Raw genomic sequence first — 20,454 nt, 5'->3', positions numbered from 1 at the left:
GATGGCAGGGGGAAGGCAACTTGTGGAGATTAGTCGCCCGCGAACAGGGAGTTTTGCCGCGGGCGACTAATCTCCCAGTGTGCCAGAGCCCTAAGGTGAGTGTACATATATGGTTCGCTACTATTAAAAATCAGCAGGGTTTATCCCACTTAAATTAGGTCCTGTTGTGCTGGTATTTTTGCAGATTCCCAAATGCAAACCAGTTTCTCTTTTAAAGGGGCTCACCAGTTAAATCAGCACATGTAAAGCCAGGGAAGTGGATCCACTAAGCATTTGGTTGCTGAAAGATGTTACATTCGTATGTAAAGCAGAATGCAGATGCTCATTTCTAGTGGACCCACTTCCCTGGCTCAACATATGCTGATAGGAAAAGCGTGCATTGCATTGATGGGCCCCAATAAGGGAATACAATCATCATACGGCCCTGGATGTGCTTGAAAACCCAATGGGTGAGGCTCAGTCTCAAGGGTATTTCATGTAAACAAATATTAGGAGTGATCCTGGGCTTCCTTCCCAGAGTTTTTTCTGCTTTGTATACAATTAAGGACACCCCTCATTAACCAAAATGCTTTTCTAGATGCTCATTGTTGACATGCTTTTAGAACTTATAGAGGGACTTTTTGTACCTCTTTGTCTGCAGGTGAGACAAGTCAATGGCAGTATCAGGGTAGCTCAGTTCTTTTTCAGCCTCTTCTTTTATTGTGCTATTTTCTTCAGAATTGCTACTTTCCTGATCACTGTTTTGGTCTGCAGGCACCATATACTCCTTTTGTTCAAGGCCCATGGAATCAGTACAAGGACCTCTCTGTTCTTCTTGAGTGTCCAACTTCTCATCCTCTTCACTGCTATTACTGTCTTCCTCTGCAGCATCTGAGAACAGTGAAAAGAAATGCAAAAGAAATTTCTCCTCAGGAAGTAGGATAGGGACTTATGGACACCATTTATCGTGGTGAAGGCAAATACAATGTTTTGGAGTAGGTGTTTAACCCCCCTTCATCCATTAAAGGTTGGAATGTTACCCTGAAGTACTTTCCTGCACCTGCACTCTCTGTCTACTGCTTGGTGCACAAAATTTCTTTGTTTCTGTTGTTCACTGTTAGGACCACATTATACTCCTAGGACTAGGTCTTAAGGTCCCCATACACTGGCAAATCCGCTCAGTTGGCGATGTCGCCAAGCGAGTGGATCTTCTCCTGATATCCCCCACCTATGGGTGTGAGATATTGGGAGAATCCAGGGTAATTCAATCGTTTGGCCCTGGGGCCTGTCAGAAGTGCCCATACACGGGCCGATTTGCTGCCCAATTGGTCCAAGGGACCGATATTGGCAGCTACTATCGGCCCCTATATGGGGACTTTTAAGGTGGCCATACACAGGCAGAATTAAGATGCTGATTTGGGTACTTCAGATCGATTTGGAAGGTTATCTTACTGTATATGGGGCCCTCCAACAGGCCCCCCCAAACAAATTTGGCCAAAAATTAGCCAGATGTCAATCGAACAGGCTTGATTTTTCTGTCAGATTGAGGACCACATTGGCTTACTGATACAGTCCTACCTCCGACTTCTCATATTCTCTTCATTGTAATGAGATCATTTAGCCCTAGGACCAATTGATCATAATGCCCACGATTCAGGGTGGGCATATTGGGGAAAAGATTGCTTTTTAGCGACCTTGCCAAATAAGCGATTCTCCCCATGTATTGTCACCTTGACACCAGTGTGTCTGAATATACTTTGTTAGTTGGGAATGCCAGCCACAGGCTTTGATCATGTGACAGGATGTGTGTGTAGCTTTAATCCTTGAATAACACACTAGAAGCTTGAGAGTAATTGAGAGTGCTATGGACCACCAAATTAATTTCTTGCAGTATTTACCCTCTTAGGGCTGTGGTAGACAGGGTAATTAGTCACCCGCAACAAATCTCCCTTGTTGCGGGCGACTAATCTCCCCGATATGCCATCCCACCGGCTTGAATGTAAATTGTCAGTGGGATGGCATATGCGGCGCCGCGATTTCCCGCGGGGAAATAATCTAATCTCCCCGTCTACCATGGCCCTAAGGAGAAAGACGTCAAGAAAGCAATGTGAATCTCTGTACCTGTTATCAGACACTTCACTGAGTGTCAATAGAGACACAGAGCCATTGATTGTAATCTCATTGATCACACTTTCGGTAATTATTACACATACTGATTACATGGCATTTAAACATTAACACTACATTCTAAAAATCATATGAAGCAGAAACTGGATAAATGTGCACTATGCTAATCCCCTCTCAAAAACCTTATCTGCTTACCCCCATAAGACTCCTATATCTCTAACACTATATTATAACACAATATAAAAACAAAGCGTGGTTATCTATATTTTAGGTGTCTTACCTAGAGGTATGTTTTCTTCTGCAGCTAACTCTGTGTTACTGCTAGTAACGCTTTCCATATCTTCATCCAGCTGTTTTACTCTACGCTCTCCTTTATGTCTCCAAACACATGGTTCATCCACCTGCAGGAGGTGAGCATCCAAAGGCAGTCATTAAAGACCAAAGTTGCATTTAAAGGTCTGCAAATAGCTTACGATGATCATACACAGGGTGATAAAAGCTGCTGACTCAGCACCACCAGACCATGTTGGCAGCTTATTGGCCAATGTATGAAATTTGGAAAAAATGCCTATTTGCTCTACTATACAGACCTGAACACCCAGCTTGCAGGTCAATGAAATTGAGCTTTGGGCTAAAACATATTTAGAGTTCTAGATATTCTTGAACATATGGCTGAATGACTGATTCGTCAGTATTTTCCTAAATCTGTACCAAGTTATTAGCTAAAGGGGTTCATGTTGAGAGTATTTAGTGACGACAAAACACACCTTAAACAGAAAGCCGAAGCCCATCATCAAATAAGAGGGTGGGAGAAAATTCTTTTTGCCTGGAAAACAGAAAGGTCCATATTGTACACCAAGAATGGTAATTCATTAAGCTGTACTTATATATATATATATATATATATATATATATATATTTATATGCCTCCATGTATATAGGCTTCCATGTTGTTCTCTTACCTCTAATCATGAAGCTTCCTGTAGTCAGGTATTCTCCAGTAGGAGCAGTCTTTGACACCTGAGAGTTGAATAGGGGGTGTTTATACATATAAATATATACGATAAATAAAAAGTGGTATCCAACAGGTTGTTGAACATCCTTGTTTCCTTGCTCTTTCAATACAACCAGGAAGTTCTGAATCCCCTGTTTAACAGTTAAGCTGGCCATACAGGTTAAGATTTTTAAAAGATTTTGGTTATTGTAGGACCAAGCTTATCCTAAAATGATTGTTGAAAAGTACAATTTGTCCATCAACAAAAAAAAGATAGAAAAACTACCTGCTTGGTCCTGCAAACAACTGGACAATCTGCAAATTTCATTCTTAACGACAAAAAATTTCAAACCTGTCGAACCGATTTTCTGACTGATGTCATATGAAAAATCACTAGATGTGCAATTGCTCAGTGCCTTACAATAAAAAAAATTTTTTATATCAACTTTTTTTATCATTATTTATTTGTAACACATACCAAAAGGGGAATTGGAGTGTGCATAAAACAGCGTTACAAGACCGTGGTTGCTGATGAGTCAAGCCAGGGGTTCAATATCTTTTCAAACTTTCGTGGGCATCCTATGGCTAAGTAGGTTAGCCTGTAAAGTTCCAGTTGGGAGTTAATTAGTTTTACTCAGTGGTCTGGAGGCAGTTCTGGGTACCGAAGCGTCTACCAAGCCCAGCAAAATAAATTCAGCACTTGTGCTAAGGAGAGTTTGCCTGATAAGAATTGCATTACCTGTCTCCAGAATCTCTGAACATACGGGCAATGCCACGTCAAATGTATAAAATCCACATTCACACCAAAAGCCCCCTCCCCAAACTCAGCAAAGCTGCTAAGAAGAGCATTGTGCCACAAGGGCATGTTTGGTGAGAATAAGTTATCCCTATTAGTAGTCTTATACAGAATGTCCCATGTCCTTTTTGTGGCATCTAGGTCTCCAACAAAGAGGCTGGGTTTTCGGTATCAAATGTTTTCCAGTCTGTTTGTATGTAGTCTATTGATAACAAGGTAGACTTTGGGATACAGCATGGTGAATTAGTAAGGATATATAGGACTTATCATCATCATATCATCATCATCATCAAATATCATCTTACGTATGTTGATTCTGGCACTTGTCAGACAATTGTGTCAGAGTAGTCTTCATGTGTTGCAAATTTAGTGATATAAATTTAGTAGGATCTTTATGTAGTTTTGAGGTTAATTGTAGGGCTTATTAAGTTCTATGCTTGAGCAGGGATTTATCCCAATTAATTTGCAAGCCAAATACTAAAGAGATATTTAATACTCTAAAGAGATAGTATTTAAGGTTGTTGATAGAGAATCTGTTGGGTTCGCTAAGTATAGGAGGGTGTCATCAGTGTATAGGGAGATTTTTTTCTTCTAGTCCTTTGCAGACCCTGCATCTGAGGGGATTGTCTGATAAAAAGGGCCAGAGGTTCTATTGCCAGGGCAAATAGTAGAGGGCATAGCCCTGCCTGGTTCTTCTGGAAGGGGAGGGGATAGCATATCATTCAATTTGAGTCTTGCTGTGGGTCTCCTATACATCAGGCAAACCCACTTAATAAAACCTGGGCCGAGGCCCAATCTGGTTAGAACTTGCCACAAATAAGACTATTCTATGGAATCGCATGATTTAGCAGCGTCAAGAGACACCACCACTGCCGATTCCCTGTCTTAAAATTGATGGTAGCCGATTTGGAGAGAATAAAAATAGACAGGTCTACGTGAACCAATGTGGTGATGACTTCAATTAATTTCCTTGCCAAGATTTTGATTTCAGTGTTTAAAAGTGAAATTGGTCTATATGAGGAACATAGGGTGAGTAGATTTGTTGGATCACACTGAAATTGCTTGTTGGGAGGGAAAATCTTTACGTGTATGGCCACCTTACAGCCCTAAAAGATTCTTCCCTCCCAGCCCCTTCACCACAGGCATGGCATCTGTGCAGATGATGCATCCCTGCAGCTGACAGAGGACCTGGATATTATTTCTGACATAAGATTTGAATTATTTCATCATATATCTGTCAAATGTATATATGCAAGTTGGTTTCAATAGTTAAAACTGATTATTAAAATACACTAAACACCATAATCAGACATAAAAAGGTGCTACAATTAATCTGTCCTGTAAGGTTTACCCAGCCATTTCAAAGTCATAGTAATATCTTGTGAAGTGTTCTTCAGGTTATTAATATGAGGAATATACCAAGAAACAGATTATTCTTAATTGCTGTTTATACTGAGCAGTGGAAGTATTAATTGTGCCTGAGGGCAGCACCAAGCACCTAGAGAACTATGGTCTGTAAAACTGGGCACCAACCTACCTGATTGTGATGGACCCACCAGGCACTAGTAATAACACGAGCATCCCAAGCAGCGCTATAACACACAGCCATGGTGCCCGCCTCAGTCAGAGTACGTGGTGGCACTGGCTCTCCTGTACAAAAATCAGACCAATAAAAGAAAGCATGTGATAGGCAGTGATAGGGATTAAATTACTAAATGCTGTCATAGGGGTTAAATTGCTTAATGCTGAATTTATACAAATTTTGTTTTAAATCACAAAGGTCTGAGAAAGTATTACTTCAGTTGTTATGATTATCCTCACTATCTTGTCTCTGTCCAAGTTGCTCTGGCCTTGATTATCTCAGCTAATATTCAAGGCTAAGAGATCATAATAAAGCTTCAGTAGCTACTTAAATAATTTCTGTATTTCTACTAATAATTGCAAAGCATATGTACCCACCCATGATACGTAAGCATAATGGGATGTGTTTTTCTATCTACTATATAAGTAATATCAAAACAAAATAAAGTTGAACTTGTTTGCAATACACATACTGGTTGTATCGTTTGTACAAGTTCCCTGATCAGCGCACATGCGCAGACGATATCAGATGTTTCGCCGACGCACAGATTAAAGCGAACCGGTTCGTGACTGCTTAGATACAGTGCAGAGAAGCACAGACAGTGTTAAAGAGATTAACCCTTACACGCAGTAACAAAATCAAAGCTTTACCGTCTTTAAAAAAACAAGCACAATGAGCCTGTAAAATTTTCAAAGATGATCTGTAACAGTAGCAAATATGCTTAACATTTTCAGCTGTTCGAAATACATTAGGAGGGGAATATTGCAAGCTGATCTTATTATCTTAACTATTAAACTATTAAAGATTGCTCCAACATGGAAACAAGGCCTAAGCTTTAAATATTCATATATTCCTTTCATAATGCACAAGTAAATTCTGCCATCCAAAACAAGTTTGTTTGTTTGTTAAATATATGTGAGCGCACCAGCAGTTGCATTGGTCCACAAAATTTTATCAGTCTGATATTAGTTGGACTGGGTAGAGCATAAATAAATATAAAAGCCATTCTATGACAGCATATTTTTGCCTCTCTGGATGTTGCCTAGGTTATTTGGATGTGGCATGCACAGGTCAGATTAGGAATCCTGCAGTTTGTAATGATTCTGCTCAACTTGTTTATTAATAAACGGTGATCAAAACAATCTGAATCAATATTTGCCACTGTCACATGATTTGGTCTTTCAGATTCTCAAAAGAACCACTGGTCTGAGATATCAAATCCCATAAAACTATGGGCAAAGTGTGGAACAATAAGATCTAAATCCATTTAATTTGTCGGAATTCATTATAAGCAAAGGTAAATTTCATAACTATTGCAGGATCAATCAGAATCAATCCTGATTAAACCTAAATATTTATTAATGTGTCCCTTTGTCTTTAAATTATCCCCACTACACAGTTCACACTTACAACAAACACATGGACGCTACTATTGATCATAATGCAGGTAAGCAGAGTAGAGCAAATGAAACATCCCATTGTTGCACTAATCTATAACACTGAATAACTTAAGTGGGATTTTCTATGTGAAGTTACCTGTGGGGTTTTTGATGACACAACTAGTAGCTCCATGGAGGTCAGCATGTACATACACATCACCTGCAGTATTACATATGATAAAGTGTATTAATTATAAAAACATATTGCGCAATTTAAAAAAACAAACAAACACTCAACATCAATTTTGCAGTTTCCAGATAGTGTTTGATTATTTTAATTAATTTGCTAATGCAAGTAGTGTATAGGACCGATAAGCAAACAAAAAACAACAATTTCCATTAAAGGATATGTAAACTGTAAACAGTGCCACATGCTGGGCACTTTCATCAACTGTCTATAGTCAGAAAAAAACATCAACTATGTGACATTAGGTTAATGCCAGACGTGGCGTTTGGCGTATATTTTTGGCACGCCAAAAATCGCTTGCCAAAAATATCGCCATACGCCTCCTACCTGTGCCTGCACCCGAATGAATGGAATACGTTCAGGTGCAGGCACATGTAGCCAATATCCGCATAAAAATGCAAGACTTCATATCTTCGCGGATACTGGCTACATGTGCCTGCACCCAAACATAATCCATTCATTCGGGTGCAGGCACATGTAGGAGACGTATGGCGCTATTTTCAGCTTGCCAAAAATATATGACAAATGCCACTTCTGGCATTAGCCTTAAGGTGCTGGGAACTGTGCAGGCCCAGGCACACTAAGTGGAATTCTGCTTGCATATGCAGTTGTGCGCCAAATCCCACCATGTGTGCCTGCACCTGGGCTGACACAATGTCTCCAGGTGCTGGCACAACCAAAATCTTTTTTAAATGTAGGATTAACACCGGCTGATAATCTGCCCATGTGGCACTGGTCTAATGTGGTGAAGCAGATAAGAATAGACTCACAGATACATAATTTCAGCACAAGTATTGAATTCCTGTTGTTGCCACTAACCTGGGTTTAAATACCTCTTTACAATCAGTTCATTCTGTTGCTGGTCCCTTCCAGCAATGACCAGATAATTCTCAGAGCTAATAAACCACAGAAACTTCTCAAACCTGGCCAGAAATGTAACATGTTAGCAGCGCCATTCATTGTTTCTTGCCAGGAGCTCGTCAGGAAAGCCATATCTACACATCTGGAACTGGCATTGGCATGTTTTCATTTGTATATATTGTTCAAAATGTGTTATACATTAAACATGAGACATGGAAAATCCCATTACACTAGCTTAAGATCTTTTATCTTACTGCCCAATGCCAAAGTCAGCCCACCTTGTACATGGTTTAGATGTCCTTAAGAGCAGTATGCAATTGTTTTCAATTTGCACCTAACCTGCATGTGTCCTTTTAAACTTGCATACACTGTGGGACTCGAGTAATATGTTATCCACAGAATTCAGCATTATTTGGTAGATTAACTATAATAATAAAAAAAAACCCCACAAAAGGTTTCAAGAATGCAGCACTGTTCTAGATCAGCACACAGTATGTGTGCTATATCACTGCATGTTGCATACTATTCTAGTATTTGTTCAGCTCCTTATGTGCTGCTTTAACTGCACAGCAGGAGGCAGATTTAGTGAGGCACATACTGCAGTATATTTGCAGAGCATTGGCAGCTGTTTGTGATTCATCATTGTTTATTGCTAAGGCTTAATTATATAACAGTGACCAAAATGCACTTTTATGTCAGCATAAAAATGTAAAGTTGCTTTGCTGCTTGCTGTGCTAGCAATATGCTATACTTGGTAGTTGGGATAAACCCTTTGTAATAAAAGAGTGCTTTGGGAAAATAGTGTGGCTTACCAGTACACCTTCCTGGCTTTCTGAATGGTGCTAACAGTCTGCACCTCCTTCAGGGTCTGCTTGGTTTTTTTCTCTGCTGATTTAAATGCCTATTAAAGAAGTTAATTTAAAGAATTTTTTAGCAACTCTCTAGTTTGGAATTTCAGCATTTAGGGTTTAATTTACACTAGCAACCAGGCAGCATTTTCATTAACAGATATATAGGAAAACATATAAATAGGACAGGGTTACAACAGAATAACTAATAAAAAAAAACATTAGCAATAAGGCATTATCCTCACGAGGCTATAGTTTTTTGGCTGCCAGGGTCAGTGACTTTCAATAAGGGCTCTGGCACACGGAGAGATTAGTCGCCCGCGGCAAAACTCCCTGTTCGCGGGCGACTAATCTCCCCGAGTTGCCTTCCCCCTGCCATCCCACCGGCGAACATGTAAGTCGCCGGCGGGATGGCAGACGCGGCGGCGCGATTTCGCGCAAATCGCCGAAAAAGACTTGCGAGTCTTTTTCAGCTATTTCCCGAAATCGCCCCGCCGCATCTGCCATCCCACCGGCAACTTACATGTTCGCCGGTGGGATGGCAGGGGAAGGCAACTCGGGGAGATTAGTCGCCCGCGAACAGGGAGTTTTGCCGCGGGCGACTAATCTCCCCGTGTGCCAGAGCCCTAACGAGACAGCATCTAAAAAAGTAAGCAGTAAAAGGCAGAAGTGGTAGACAAATAATTTAGAAACTATAAGAAAAATGATTAAACATCAGAGATTAAATGATTAAAGCTGCTAAGAGAAGCACATTCTATAACATAATAAAAGTTAACTTAAACCTGGATCCATAACTTAGGGTTTTCTTCCCCAGTGTTTGCACTTGTGTTTCATTTAAAACTGTAGAATGAATAAACATGCACTAGAAACTCATTAATTTACCTTCTCTGCAGCTTCTATTGTCTTCTGTGATTTTTTGGCTGCATGTCTTTTGTGGTCGTAATATCTGCAATTACAAATGGTAAGTTTCCCTGCACATTTACTGACATATTGCACTTTGGTTCTCTAAGGGTAAAGCCACATGGATCAGCTACTTGTCAAGGCTTCTAAAATAGACAATGCTGATCAGTTGCTGGATTTTAGTCTCTATGGGCCCGATTCACTAAAGTCCGAAATAAGGAGGGCTATTTATAGCATGCCTTAAAAATCTTATCACTTCTTATTTTTCACTCGATTCACTAAAAGGACAGTTGTCATAATTAAGAAGCGATGTTCTTGGCGTTATTTATCTTACGATGACATATTTTCAAGCAATATATTACGCAGCGCACAAGATATTACGCAGCGCGCGATATTTTACGCAGAGCGCAATATATTACGCAGAGCGCAATATATTACGCACGTAACCATTACTTTCTGAAAACCACCATTTCCCTGAAAACTGGAGGATGCATCACTCTAGGGCCAACATATACTTGAAAAAATACGACTGCAAACTCCATGTTGTGTTGCCAATAGCTCACGAACCGCAATTTTCTTTAAGTACCGCCTGCCCCAAGTAGGGTTAATATTCACACAGATTAACACAATATTTTGCACGTTTAACGCTTCATATGTGTTTGTGAATCATGCGTTAGTACTATTTCTATTCGCTAATTAACGCAATGCGTTTTTTTGTGCATGCGATATGCGGATTAACACATGCGAAATGACTTTGATGAATCGGTACTTAATTATCGCATGCTTTTTAATGAAAAAAACTATGCGATAAGCGTTATTGACCTTTAGTGAATCGGCCCCTATAACGCTTATCGCATAGTTTTTTTCATTAAAATATGTCATCGTAAGATAAATAACGCCAAGAACATCGCTTCTTAATTATGACAAGTGTCCTTTTAGTGAATCGAGTGAAAAATAAGAAGTGATAAGGTTTTTAAAGCATGCTATAAATAGCACTCCTTATTTCGGACTTTAGTGAATCGGGCCCTATGTGTTTTAGCAGAGGGGCAGGTTATTTTTGTGGGGTTAGTAGCCGTGACAAATAGCTGCTACTAAGTAGCTCCATGTGTCTTCGCACTTATACTTGTTCATTACTTATTTTGAGGGCTTTGACAATTTTAGACAGGAGACAAATACAATACAAATACATTTGTGCTGCCAATGCTGCAGCTAGAATGAGTTTGGAACTATAACAACTTGCAAAAAAATGTTGCAGACTAATATTTCTACTCACAGAATTTATGTGTAACTGCATCAGCAGCAAACTGGAGGGAAAAATCTGTACAGGTATGGGATCCATTATTAGAAAACCCATTATGTAGAAAGCTTCATATTACAGGAAGGCCATCCTGTAATTTCATACAGTCCAATCAAATAATTCTAATGATACAAATATATTCTTTTTCTCTGTAATAATAAAACAGTACATTGTACTTGATTCCAGCTACAATATATTTAATCCTCACTGGAGGCAAAACAATCCTATTGGGTTTATTTAACGTTTAAATTATTTATTAGTATGGTGATCCAAATTACAAAAAGACCCCTTATCCGGAAAAGCCTGCTCCCGATTATTCTGAATAACAGGTCCCATACATGTACAAGTTTCAGGAGATGCCATCAGAAATCATGGGGCTCTGTACAACAAATTATCAGGGCAACCCCACATTTTATTAACACAGTATGGATTTTTAAATAAATGTATATTAGAAGTTGTTTTTCTTTTTAAAGGAGAATCTGATATCCTTAATTTTTTACTTTATTTCCCCTTTAAATAATATGGTTCTACCCACTAATTCATCACTTAAAGAAGTTATTCACCTTTAAATTACTTAAACTTTTATTAACTTTAATTAACTTTCAGTATGATGAAGAGAGTGCTATTCTGAGACAATTTTCAATTTGTTTTCATTTTTATTATTTGCAGGTTATGAATTATATCGCTTTTTGTTGCTGGTTACTGGTTGCTAGGGTCCAAGCACCGGTTTGAAAGAGAGACGGGAATATTAACAGAGGAGGGCCTAAATAGTGAGATAAGTAATAAAAAGTAACAATAACAGTACAATTGTAGCCTCACAGAGCAGTCATTTCTTTGGCTGCTGGGGTCAGTGGATGCCATCTAAAAGCTGGAAAGAGTCAGGAGAGGAAGGCAAATAACTCAAAAACTATAACAAATAAAAAATAAAGACCAATTGAAAACTTGCTAAGAATAGCCCATTCTAACATGCTAAAAGTTAACTTGGAGAAGAACAACCCCTTTAAGGGGGCCCCTGCAGTATCTTATTTACTTGGATTAGCTGCCCCCCCTGCTGTTAGTCAACTGCAAACTTGTATAGGGAGGGGTCTTTTCCCTACCCAGCTTTCTTTTCTGCTCATTTTGTCCAAAAAGTTTTAATCCCAGTAGAGCTGCACAGGGATTGGATGGGTAAGGTTTGAACTTCCCCTCGAGCCCATTCAATCCCCATGCGGCTTTACTAGGACTATACTTTATTGAATAGCCACCAGGCCCAGAACTGTCCCTTCTGTGCCCCCTGATAGCAGCCCTGGCTGAGGGTATTTAGGAGCCTTCAAAGAAAGAGGTGGGTAGGGGCTTGCAGCCCTTTATTTGCCTGCAATTAATTGGCACAAAATTGAGTACCTACAGCTGCAGTATGCAAAGTACAGGACTTCCTTGGGCCCAAGTACTATGCAGCTTCTAGTGGTATGTATTCTTTACATTATCATTTGCAGTTTACACACCTGTTGCACACAAAACTTACTTTTTAGCATTGGCATAAGCAGACAGGCTGAGGTCTACATCCACTAACACAGGTTTATTCTTTTGCACTTTCTTTGGCTGCTTATTTTTCGATTTTTTCTTTTTTCCTTTTGGCTCTTCCTCTTTTTCCTCTTCTTCATCTTCTGACCCCTCTTCAGAAAGTGTATATGGGTTTCTACAATGAAAAGTTTATAAAGAACTTGCCAACAAATTGTTAACAAATTTGTAAAAATTATTGTATCAAAAATTGTGTAATTTCAAATGCATAATATATATTTTGTCTTACAAATGTGAACACAAAGCTGTATTAAAAGTATTCAAATATTTTTAGCACTTAACAAGTCCTAAGTTATGCAGAGTTACATTGCTTATATACATTCATATACATGCATTTTTGAAATGTTTCCCTTACACTCACTTAAGCAGCATGGTAATGTGGTTTGTTTGCAGCTTCAGTTCTTTGATTGCAAGAGCAACTGAATCTCCTTGGATCTGTGCCTCTTTTACTATGAGTCCAATCTCCTTCCAGTCAATCTGATTGGCCAAAGCACTGCGTACTACCTGAATAGCTCGGTCTACAATATCCAAGTTCATTTCAATCAGCTCTCCTTTGGCTTTATCAGCATCCTTACGGAGACAAGAATAAATATTTGTAGTAAGGCAGATCATATCATTAAATCTGACCAAGCTGGCATTTTACTGGCCTGTGTATAGTGCCAGCCATCAGGCCCAAGGGTCAAATGATCGGATTAGCCTGATATTGCCCACCTCAAGGTGGGCATATAGATGACCTCTTAAAACAAGCAGCAAGGTGGCCAAACATGTAAAGTGTGTAACACATTTGAGAAAGTCATACATGCAGTGTAGACACTCTATAGCTTCTGTAAGTCACAGCCACACCAGCGTCGTTTAAGAAAATATCCAATATCTGAAGAAATGTACTGAGGAGCAGAGAAGTGAAGGCTTTGAAAGTTAGCAAAAGTATTTTGTATGCTATCCTTTGCTTAACAGGCAGCCATGATATTAGGATTTTACTTGGGGCTGAACTGGTTCCCTTTTAGGAGAGAGCAGGAGGATCCGAGCAGAAGAATTTAAGATTGTAGTGCTACGTAAGCAAAATAACATACATATACTGCAAGCCATAATTCAGGGTATGTGAGAGGTTAGAATACCTGTGCATGCTGGAGTGATTCCAAGCGTTCCTCATGATCTTTCCGGACATTTTCTAATTTCTTTAAGGCTTGCTTTTCCTAAATGAAAAGTTCAGTATTAAGAATCTCTGATAAAATAAATGTAAATTAAAGGGAAAATATACCTCCCTACCTCCACTTTCTGATATGAATCCATTCAGTTGGCCTTATGTAGAAAAGGTGTTTAAACACTATCGGAGCTTCCAGAAATAAAGATAACTTTTTTGTTTTGAAAAAACATGATAGTCTGTGTTTACTGGGATCATTGTGAAGTAATAGATTCTGGCACTAATCTCTCTAGTTCCCATAGTGAGGGGTGCACACATGTGTCATGTACAGAGAATACATGACTTTACATTGGAATAGGGTGAGGGAGGGTTGGGATCAGTCTGCTAGCCTAGGTGTGGGGAGGAAGCTGGTTATGGCAGCACAGACTGTCCTTTCAAACTCTGGAATTAGGCATGACTGTGTAAAAAACAAAAAACACTTGAGTTCAAAAAGCTTTATGTCAAAAAATGTGGGTATATTTTCCCTTTAAGATAAAAATGACTAAGCAAAAATAGCATCTACTTGCTACTAAATATTGTGAAGCACCTGTTGCAGAGCCTTTAGATCAATCCTCTGGCCTTCCATCTTTGAAAAAAACTCATCAACAGCCTAAAACATTGGAAAAACACAATAAGATTACATAGTTGGGGGGCACAGCATAACTAGCACGAAGTACCTTAGGGGGGAAAGTAATGTATTTTATAATTTAATGCCATCTATTTAAAAAAAAAAAAATGAAAGACAGAATCATCTCTAGTTATTTGGATGTGAATCTGCCCCATCAAGCTGTAAAATCTACAGATTCATATAAAACCCCCAAATAGCTTTTGTTTTATATAAATGGGGTGTAACTATAATAATCCATGATCACGGAACCCACCTTATTGAAGGAATCTAATTCAATATAAGTGTTGTTGCAATGCTGTGCAAATAGAAAAGGATGGAATTCTTCATTCCTTAAACACAGACAAAAAGTTCCAGGTTAAAAACTGTAGTAAAAAATGCAAATAATTATAAAAAAAAGTAAATCATAGTTTTGTTGCAATAGTGATTTCAAGCTCTGCAGTTACATGACAAAACACTTAACACTGCCTCTCATATATTTATGCTTTGAAAGTCTGGACCCATGCAGTGCACTAGCAGGTAAGAGTATGTCTTTTCAAAACTGACTCCCAATCCAATTCTGTGCATCTTGATGCTCACCCAGTAATGGCAGACATCATAGATTTGCCACATAGCTATGCCTGACTTACCTGGCCTTGTTCTGTAAAAAAGAAAAAAAATAGGGTGCGGGTAATACACTCAAGGTGTTCTGCCAAATAATCCTGGACATTACACCCTAGTAGTAATTCACTACCTGTGCTCAACTGGTTCCAGGAACTTCTCACCTAACTAAACCCAAGCAAGACAGCATGCTGAAAAAAGGGCACTTTACACATTGTAAACAACTTCAATAACTTTATGTTCAGAAAAGATGACATTTTAACCCAAACTGTTTCAGTGGTTTAGGACAATTTTGTTTAACTATTATATAACTCCAATATGAAATGAGAAATTATTTTTAAATAAACAGAGAAAAGACAATACAGCTGCATCCCATAACCCTATGAAGGAACAAATTATACACAGAGAAGATGTGAAAATATGTGCTAAAAATGTATGCATGAACCACTCAAGTGAGGGCTTGGGAAGTCCCTGCTAATGGCTGTCTTACATCCTCAAATTCTTTATGATATATTTAAAGGCTACTCACGTGAATATATCTTCAGAGGGTTTGTCAGGCTCCAAGCTTGGCTTTTTCTCTCTTTTCTGAATTATAAAACCCTGTGGATTTCGAGGGAATAACATGTTATACTGAATGCAAGATAAAGGGCAACACAGTGCATAGGGACTGTTTATATGCCCCTGCATTTTGTAGGCAGGAGGAGAGAAGAGGATCCACGTTCATCCACAGCTCCATGCAGCTGCACTGACAGATGTGTCAGTCTAATGTGTTGCCTTCAGAGGAAACTTCCGCGATTTCGATGTATGCCATCCCACCGACGATTTACATTCAAGCCGGTGGGATGGCATATCGGGGAGATTAGTCGCCCACGACAAGGGAGATTTGTTGCGGGTGACTAATCTCCCCATCTGCCACGGCCCTTAAAGTTACCAGGAGTGGCTTTTTGCCGCCCCTGGTAACTTATGAGATGCTGTCATCTGAGGCGATTTTCATGACTCGCCTCATAGCAGCAGCGACCCTGAGTACTAAGAGCACACATACATGTTAGGCCAATTAACGGACAAAGTCTTTTACTCCCACACGTCTTCTATAATAAGAGATACATTATCTTTGGTCATGTTATCTCTGAGGGAGCACACAGCCCATCACTAAATGGTGGCTCAAGGGAAAAGATGTAAAAGGGCAATATTTACTTTTATATATATATATTCCAGTTTGGTAAGATTCTTTAATAGGTCACTTAATATGATATAAACTATACATTGGTTAAGTATTCATTCTGGGGGTATAGCTTTCCTTAAATCTTGTGCTGGCTCTGATATTCACTACAAAGGGCTAATTAAACAACATCCTACCTTCCCTTTAAAGTGCTGTGTTACATCCATGTATTCCTCTGCCTTTCTTAGTGCAGTATGCACCTTCTCCAAATCTTAAAATTAGAGAAAAGGCAGTTCAGTTTTACTACTATAGATTTAAAACTTAAAAGTAAAATTGTTAATAGCCGCTGCACTGACCTTCAGGTCCAGAAATCTGGTCAACCTTGACATTGCTGGAAAGTCCTGTATCTAACAGGCAATGCTCAATCAGAGTAGCACCATAAGCTACACAGAGATAAGAACACACGTTACTTTCCATACACTGCATATCGTCAATAATAATTATGTTACAAAAAACAAAAAAAAAAAAAAACTTACGGAGATGTGGATTAAGAACTCTTTTCAACTGATCACCCTTCTGTGCTTTCTCTAGGATTTCCTTTAGTCTAGAAACAAAACAAGTGTGCCCGTAATTGTACAGAAAATATGGTGAATAGGAATACTGATGTATAGAGAAACTCTCCAGGCACCATTGCATTAAGTCCTGCAGAGTCAGGATTCCCCTTGTTGACCAATTTAGAATCTAAACTAAACAAATGTTTTTCCACAGAGGTGTATTGCCAGATATATGCAATTTGACGAATTTACCCATCTTAACTGCCTCTTGTCATGCATGAAGAAGAGACTCTATTGTCACTGGTAAGGACCAGACTCCATAAAACCCTCAATATGGGCACACTCTGAGCACCTCTTGTATTCCCACCAGCTGAGCTTGATCAATGGCTCCTCTATTGCAAATAAAACCATTAATGTATTTGTGAGAGATTTTTATACAAAAAAATTATACTGTAAGGTACTGGATTCGAATTCAGCCACATTAGTCTTTAATAGGCTAACTCTGACAAACTAAAAAAGGAATATTTATGCATACCACACTAAAAATGGTTACCCACACAACAAGAAAATTAAGCAAAAGAATTTACTTTTCCACACTGAGTAGCGGTTCAGGAGCTTTGGCATGATCTATAGGATAATGTTCTCGAACTGCAAATTTTACATCATCTGCCTCATCTGTTCGAAACCTTAGGATGTTTAAAATTAGATATTCATGGTCTGTAAGGACAATGTTGCCCTGGAAAGACATTAAGGAAACATTAAGGAAAAGTCTGCATAGGTGTACATATAAAATGATCCCTTAAATAAATTAAGCAAAGGATAAGAAATTGGGTGCAGATAGTTTTGGATCTTAAGGTATTGGGCATAATGCTGATGTTTTAGTTTAAACCTTTTTTAAGGGGAACTTAGCACCATGACACAGAACCAAATAGAAAAGAACATTAGTGAATCTATACTTTAAAGTAAAAATAGTGATGCTAAATCATTAAACACAGTAGCACATAGTAACCCCATGCACAGATTTATTTATTTTTTTACAGAAAGCTACCTGTGTGGCTTATACCCAATGCTTCATTGATACAAGAGATTGGTTTCACTGTCTCTTGGCATTTTTACTTTGAGCACAATAATACAGCCAGAGACCACACAGCAATGCACACAGCTATGCACATTTGACGGTTACTGACAAAGCCCAAATGTACACTTGCTTACCCGATCATACAGCTCCACAATGAGATGATAGGCAGCTTCATCTGAACCAAACTGGAAATCCACAATCCTGTCCACACCTAGCTGTTTAATGCTTACCAGCCTCCTAGACTTTAAATGCTTACGGCACTGTGGACAATAAGAAGCAAAGATCTGATGCTATGGTTTTCAAAAACAGAATGTAGTAATAAGTATTTATTTTCTGCACAATTCTGAATGAAAACACAGACCAACTTACCCCCTACTGCCTAGAAGTCTGGTGCTTTCCTGGTACATTTAAGGGCTCTGGCACACGGGGTGATTAGTCGCCCGCGACAAATCTCCCTGTTCGCGGGCGGCTAATCTCCCCAAAATGCCATCCCACCGGCAATTTACATTTTCGCCGGTGGGATGGCATTTCAGGGAGATTAGTCGCCCGTGAACAGGGAGATTTGTCACGGGCGACTAATCTCCCCATGTGCCAGAGCCCTAAGGCTCCCTGTTCGCGGGCGACTAATCTCCCCGAATTGCCATCAGTTGCCATCCCACCGGCGAAAATGTAAGTAGCTGGTGGGATGGCAGACGCGGCAGCACGATTTCGGCAAATCGCCGAAAATGCCTCGCGAGGCAACTTCGGCGATTTGCCGAAATCATCTGCGCAGTGTGTGCCATCCCACCGGCGACTTACATTTTTGCCGGTGGGATGGCAACTCGGGCGATTAGTTGCCCGCGAACAGGGAGATTTGTCACAGGCGACTAATCTCCCCGTGTGCCAGAGCCCTAAAACGTGAGCTTTTTTAAATTGCTTTCATGTGTTTATTTTTTCACCTTCTCATGTCTCCCGGGACCAGCTCTATGAGGGGGGTCGCTGCACTGATTCTCTAAACTGTACATGCGTTGATACATTTCTTATCATTTCTTATGGCCCTGCTGAGTATAATCCCTGAGTTTCATTAAAGGCATATTGGATACAATGGTTGATAACATTGAACAGCTGCAGCTAAGAAATGTAAATCGCCAGTAGGATGGCATTCCTGTCAAGGCAAATTAATCTCCCCTCTGCCATGGCCCTAATGTAGCAAATTGTAACAGTTCAGAGGCAGCACCTGGATAACTGAGCTGCCAGACTGAAGCACAAGAAAGAGGAATTTTAAACTTTAAATTTAAAAAACAGTAACCAAAAGTAACCGAAAAAAGGCTTTATTTTTGGTGTAATGTCTGAAAACATCTGAACTGAGAAAAGTTTTTAGAAGGTGTAGGGATGGAAGGCTGTCACAGCAGCTTTATACACTGAAAGGCAATGGCAAATGTTTAATGAATGTATATTCCACTTACGTAAATTTTTATTAGTTTAATGCTGCTTTTAAAAGCAGCTGTATAGGTTAAACTAGAGAGTTAGTGGGTCTTTAAAGGAGAAGGAAAGGCAAAGTCACTTGGGGGTGCCAAAATGTTAGGCACCCCCAAGTCACTTAAATCGCCTACCTTGTACCCCGGGCTGGTGCCCCTGTTCGGGGTAGCTGCAGCGCTTCCTCCTTCCTGTTCGCTCGTGCGCGCATGCGCAAAAGAGTGAAAAGCTGAACTTTAACAGAGAAGTCGGCTTTTCACTCTACTGTGCATGCGCCTGTCGTGTAGTCCTTGCAAAACGAAGCCGGAAGGAGGAAGCGCATCGCTACAGGTACCCCGGGCTGGTGCTGTTTTCTCCTAACAGGGGCACCAGCCCGGGGTACAAGGTAAGCGATTAAAGTCACTTGGGGGAGCCTAACATTTTGGCACCCCCAAGTGACTTAGCCTTTCTTTGTCCTTTAATACACCTTTTCAGTTTTGAGTTTTCCACTAATCACATGAATGTGCCTAGACTGGCACAGATACAAATATTATTGATAAACAGGACCATGCAAAGAGCTATAAAAAAAAAACAATGGCAAGGTTGGAGATCCATAGACAGAAAAGGCCACTAGCTCTAGGAGAAAAAAAGCATGGAGGGGTTGCCAGCAAGAAAAAAATATCAATTATACATTTCAAATGGTTCTTTCTTTCACTAACCTTCATTGCAAATCCGGACGGCATCATATTCTTGGGCCACTCAAATTCTGTAGTGTGAATTCTAATCCCTGATTCAACTAGTAGTACGGCTTTTGAGTCTGGCCTGTTAATGAAGAGTTGATAATATTCTAATATTTAGCGATAAAAAGAATACTGTATTAAAAGCTGAAACCTTTGCTACAGGTCTAGGCACCCAATCAGCAGGTAGCATTTATTGGTCACGTTTGTTTTCTGTGGGTGACTGGGCAAATTTACTGCCTTCAATTACATCCATAATTATTCTCAAGCAATGCATATCCATTACATCGAATTCCTTTCATGAAATAAGACTGGAGATGTCACACTGAAAGGTACATGGAATGGGGATCTCCAATATGTGGCCTGCCTGCTACATTGCACAGCATCTCTCTATAATGAACAGCTATGAACAGCTACTGGGTTATAGAATAGGGAACGTGCAAGTGAAGCTATGGCAGCCTATTGAAATTTATTAAGGCAAAGAGTATAAAACTATGCAGCATATCACAGATGCTTAGAA

General features: G+C 39.6%; 1 protein-coding gene across 1 annotated transcript in view; it reads right to left on the bottom strand.

Annotated features, from left to right (window-relative positions):
• The window catches only part of nemf (nuclear export mediator factor), a 31,641-nt gene that overhangs the window by 9,461 nt on the left and 1,726 nt on the right, over window positions 1-20,454 (bottom strand). Inside the window, exons 3-23 of the mRNA XM_002938127.5 lie at window positions 19,917-20,019; window positions 17,898-18,023; window positions 17,273-17,421; window positions 16,668-16,735; window positions 16,488-16,574; window positions 16,329-16,402; window positions 15,502-15,572; window positions 14,629-14,704; window positions 14,295-14,357; window positions 13,683-13,760; window positions 12,929-13,137; window positions 12,512-12,685; window positions 9,696-9,759; window positions 8,778-8,866; window positions 7,924-8,027; window positions 7,015-7,077; window positions 5,434-5,546; window positions 3,069-3,126; window positions 2,874-2,932; window positions 2,387-2,507; window positions 627-870 (exon numbers count right to left, since the gene is read on the bottom strand). Of these exons, the coding sequence (XP_002938173.3) occupies window positions 627-870; window positions 2,387-2,507; window positions 2,874-2,932; window positions 3,069-3,126; window positions 5,434-5,546; window positions 7,015-7,077; window positions 7,924-8,027; window positions 8,778-8,866; window positions 9,696-9,759; window positions 12,512-12,685; window positions 12,929-13,137; window positions 13,683-13,760; window positions 14,295-14,357; window positions 14,629-14,704; window positions 15,502-15,572; window positions 16,329-16,402; window positions 16,488-16,574; window positions 16,668-16,735; window positions 17,273-17,421; window positions 17,898-18,023; window positions 19,917-20,019 (2,193 nt within the window). The remainder of the gene's footprint in view (window positions 1-626; window positions 871-2,386; window positions 2,508-2,873; window positions 2,933-3,068; window positions 3,127-5,433; window positions 5,547-7,014; window positions 7,078-7,923; window positions 8,028-8,777; window positions 8,867-9,695; window positions 9,760-12,511; window positions 12,686-12,928; window positions 13,138-13,682; window positions 13,761-14,294; window positions 14,358-14,628; window positions 14,705-15,501; window positions 15,573-16,328; window positions 16,403-16,487; window positions 16,575-16,667; window positions 16,736-17,272; window positions 17,422-17,897; window positions 18,024-19,916; window positions 20,020-20,454) is intronic.

The sequence above is a fragment of the Xenopus tropicalis genome, chromosome 8, assembly GCF_000004195.4.
Source record: "Xenopus tropicalis strain Nigerian chromosome 8, UCB_Xtro_10.0, whole genome shotgun sequence".
NCBI lineage: Eukaryota > Metazoa > Chordata > Amphibia > Anura > Pipidae > Xenopus > Xenopus tropicalis.
Note: the sequence above shows the minus strand (reverse complement) of the source record. Positions and strands in the feature narration are given on the sequence as shown.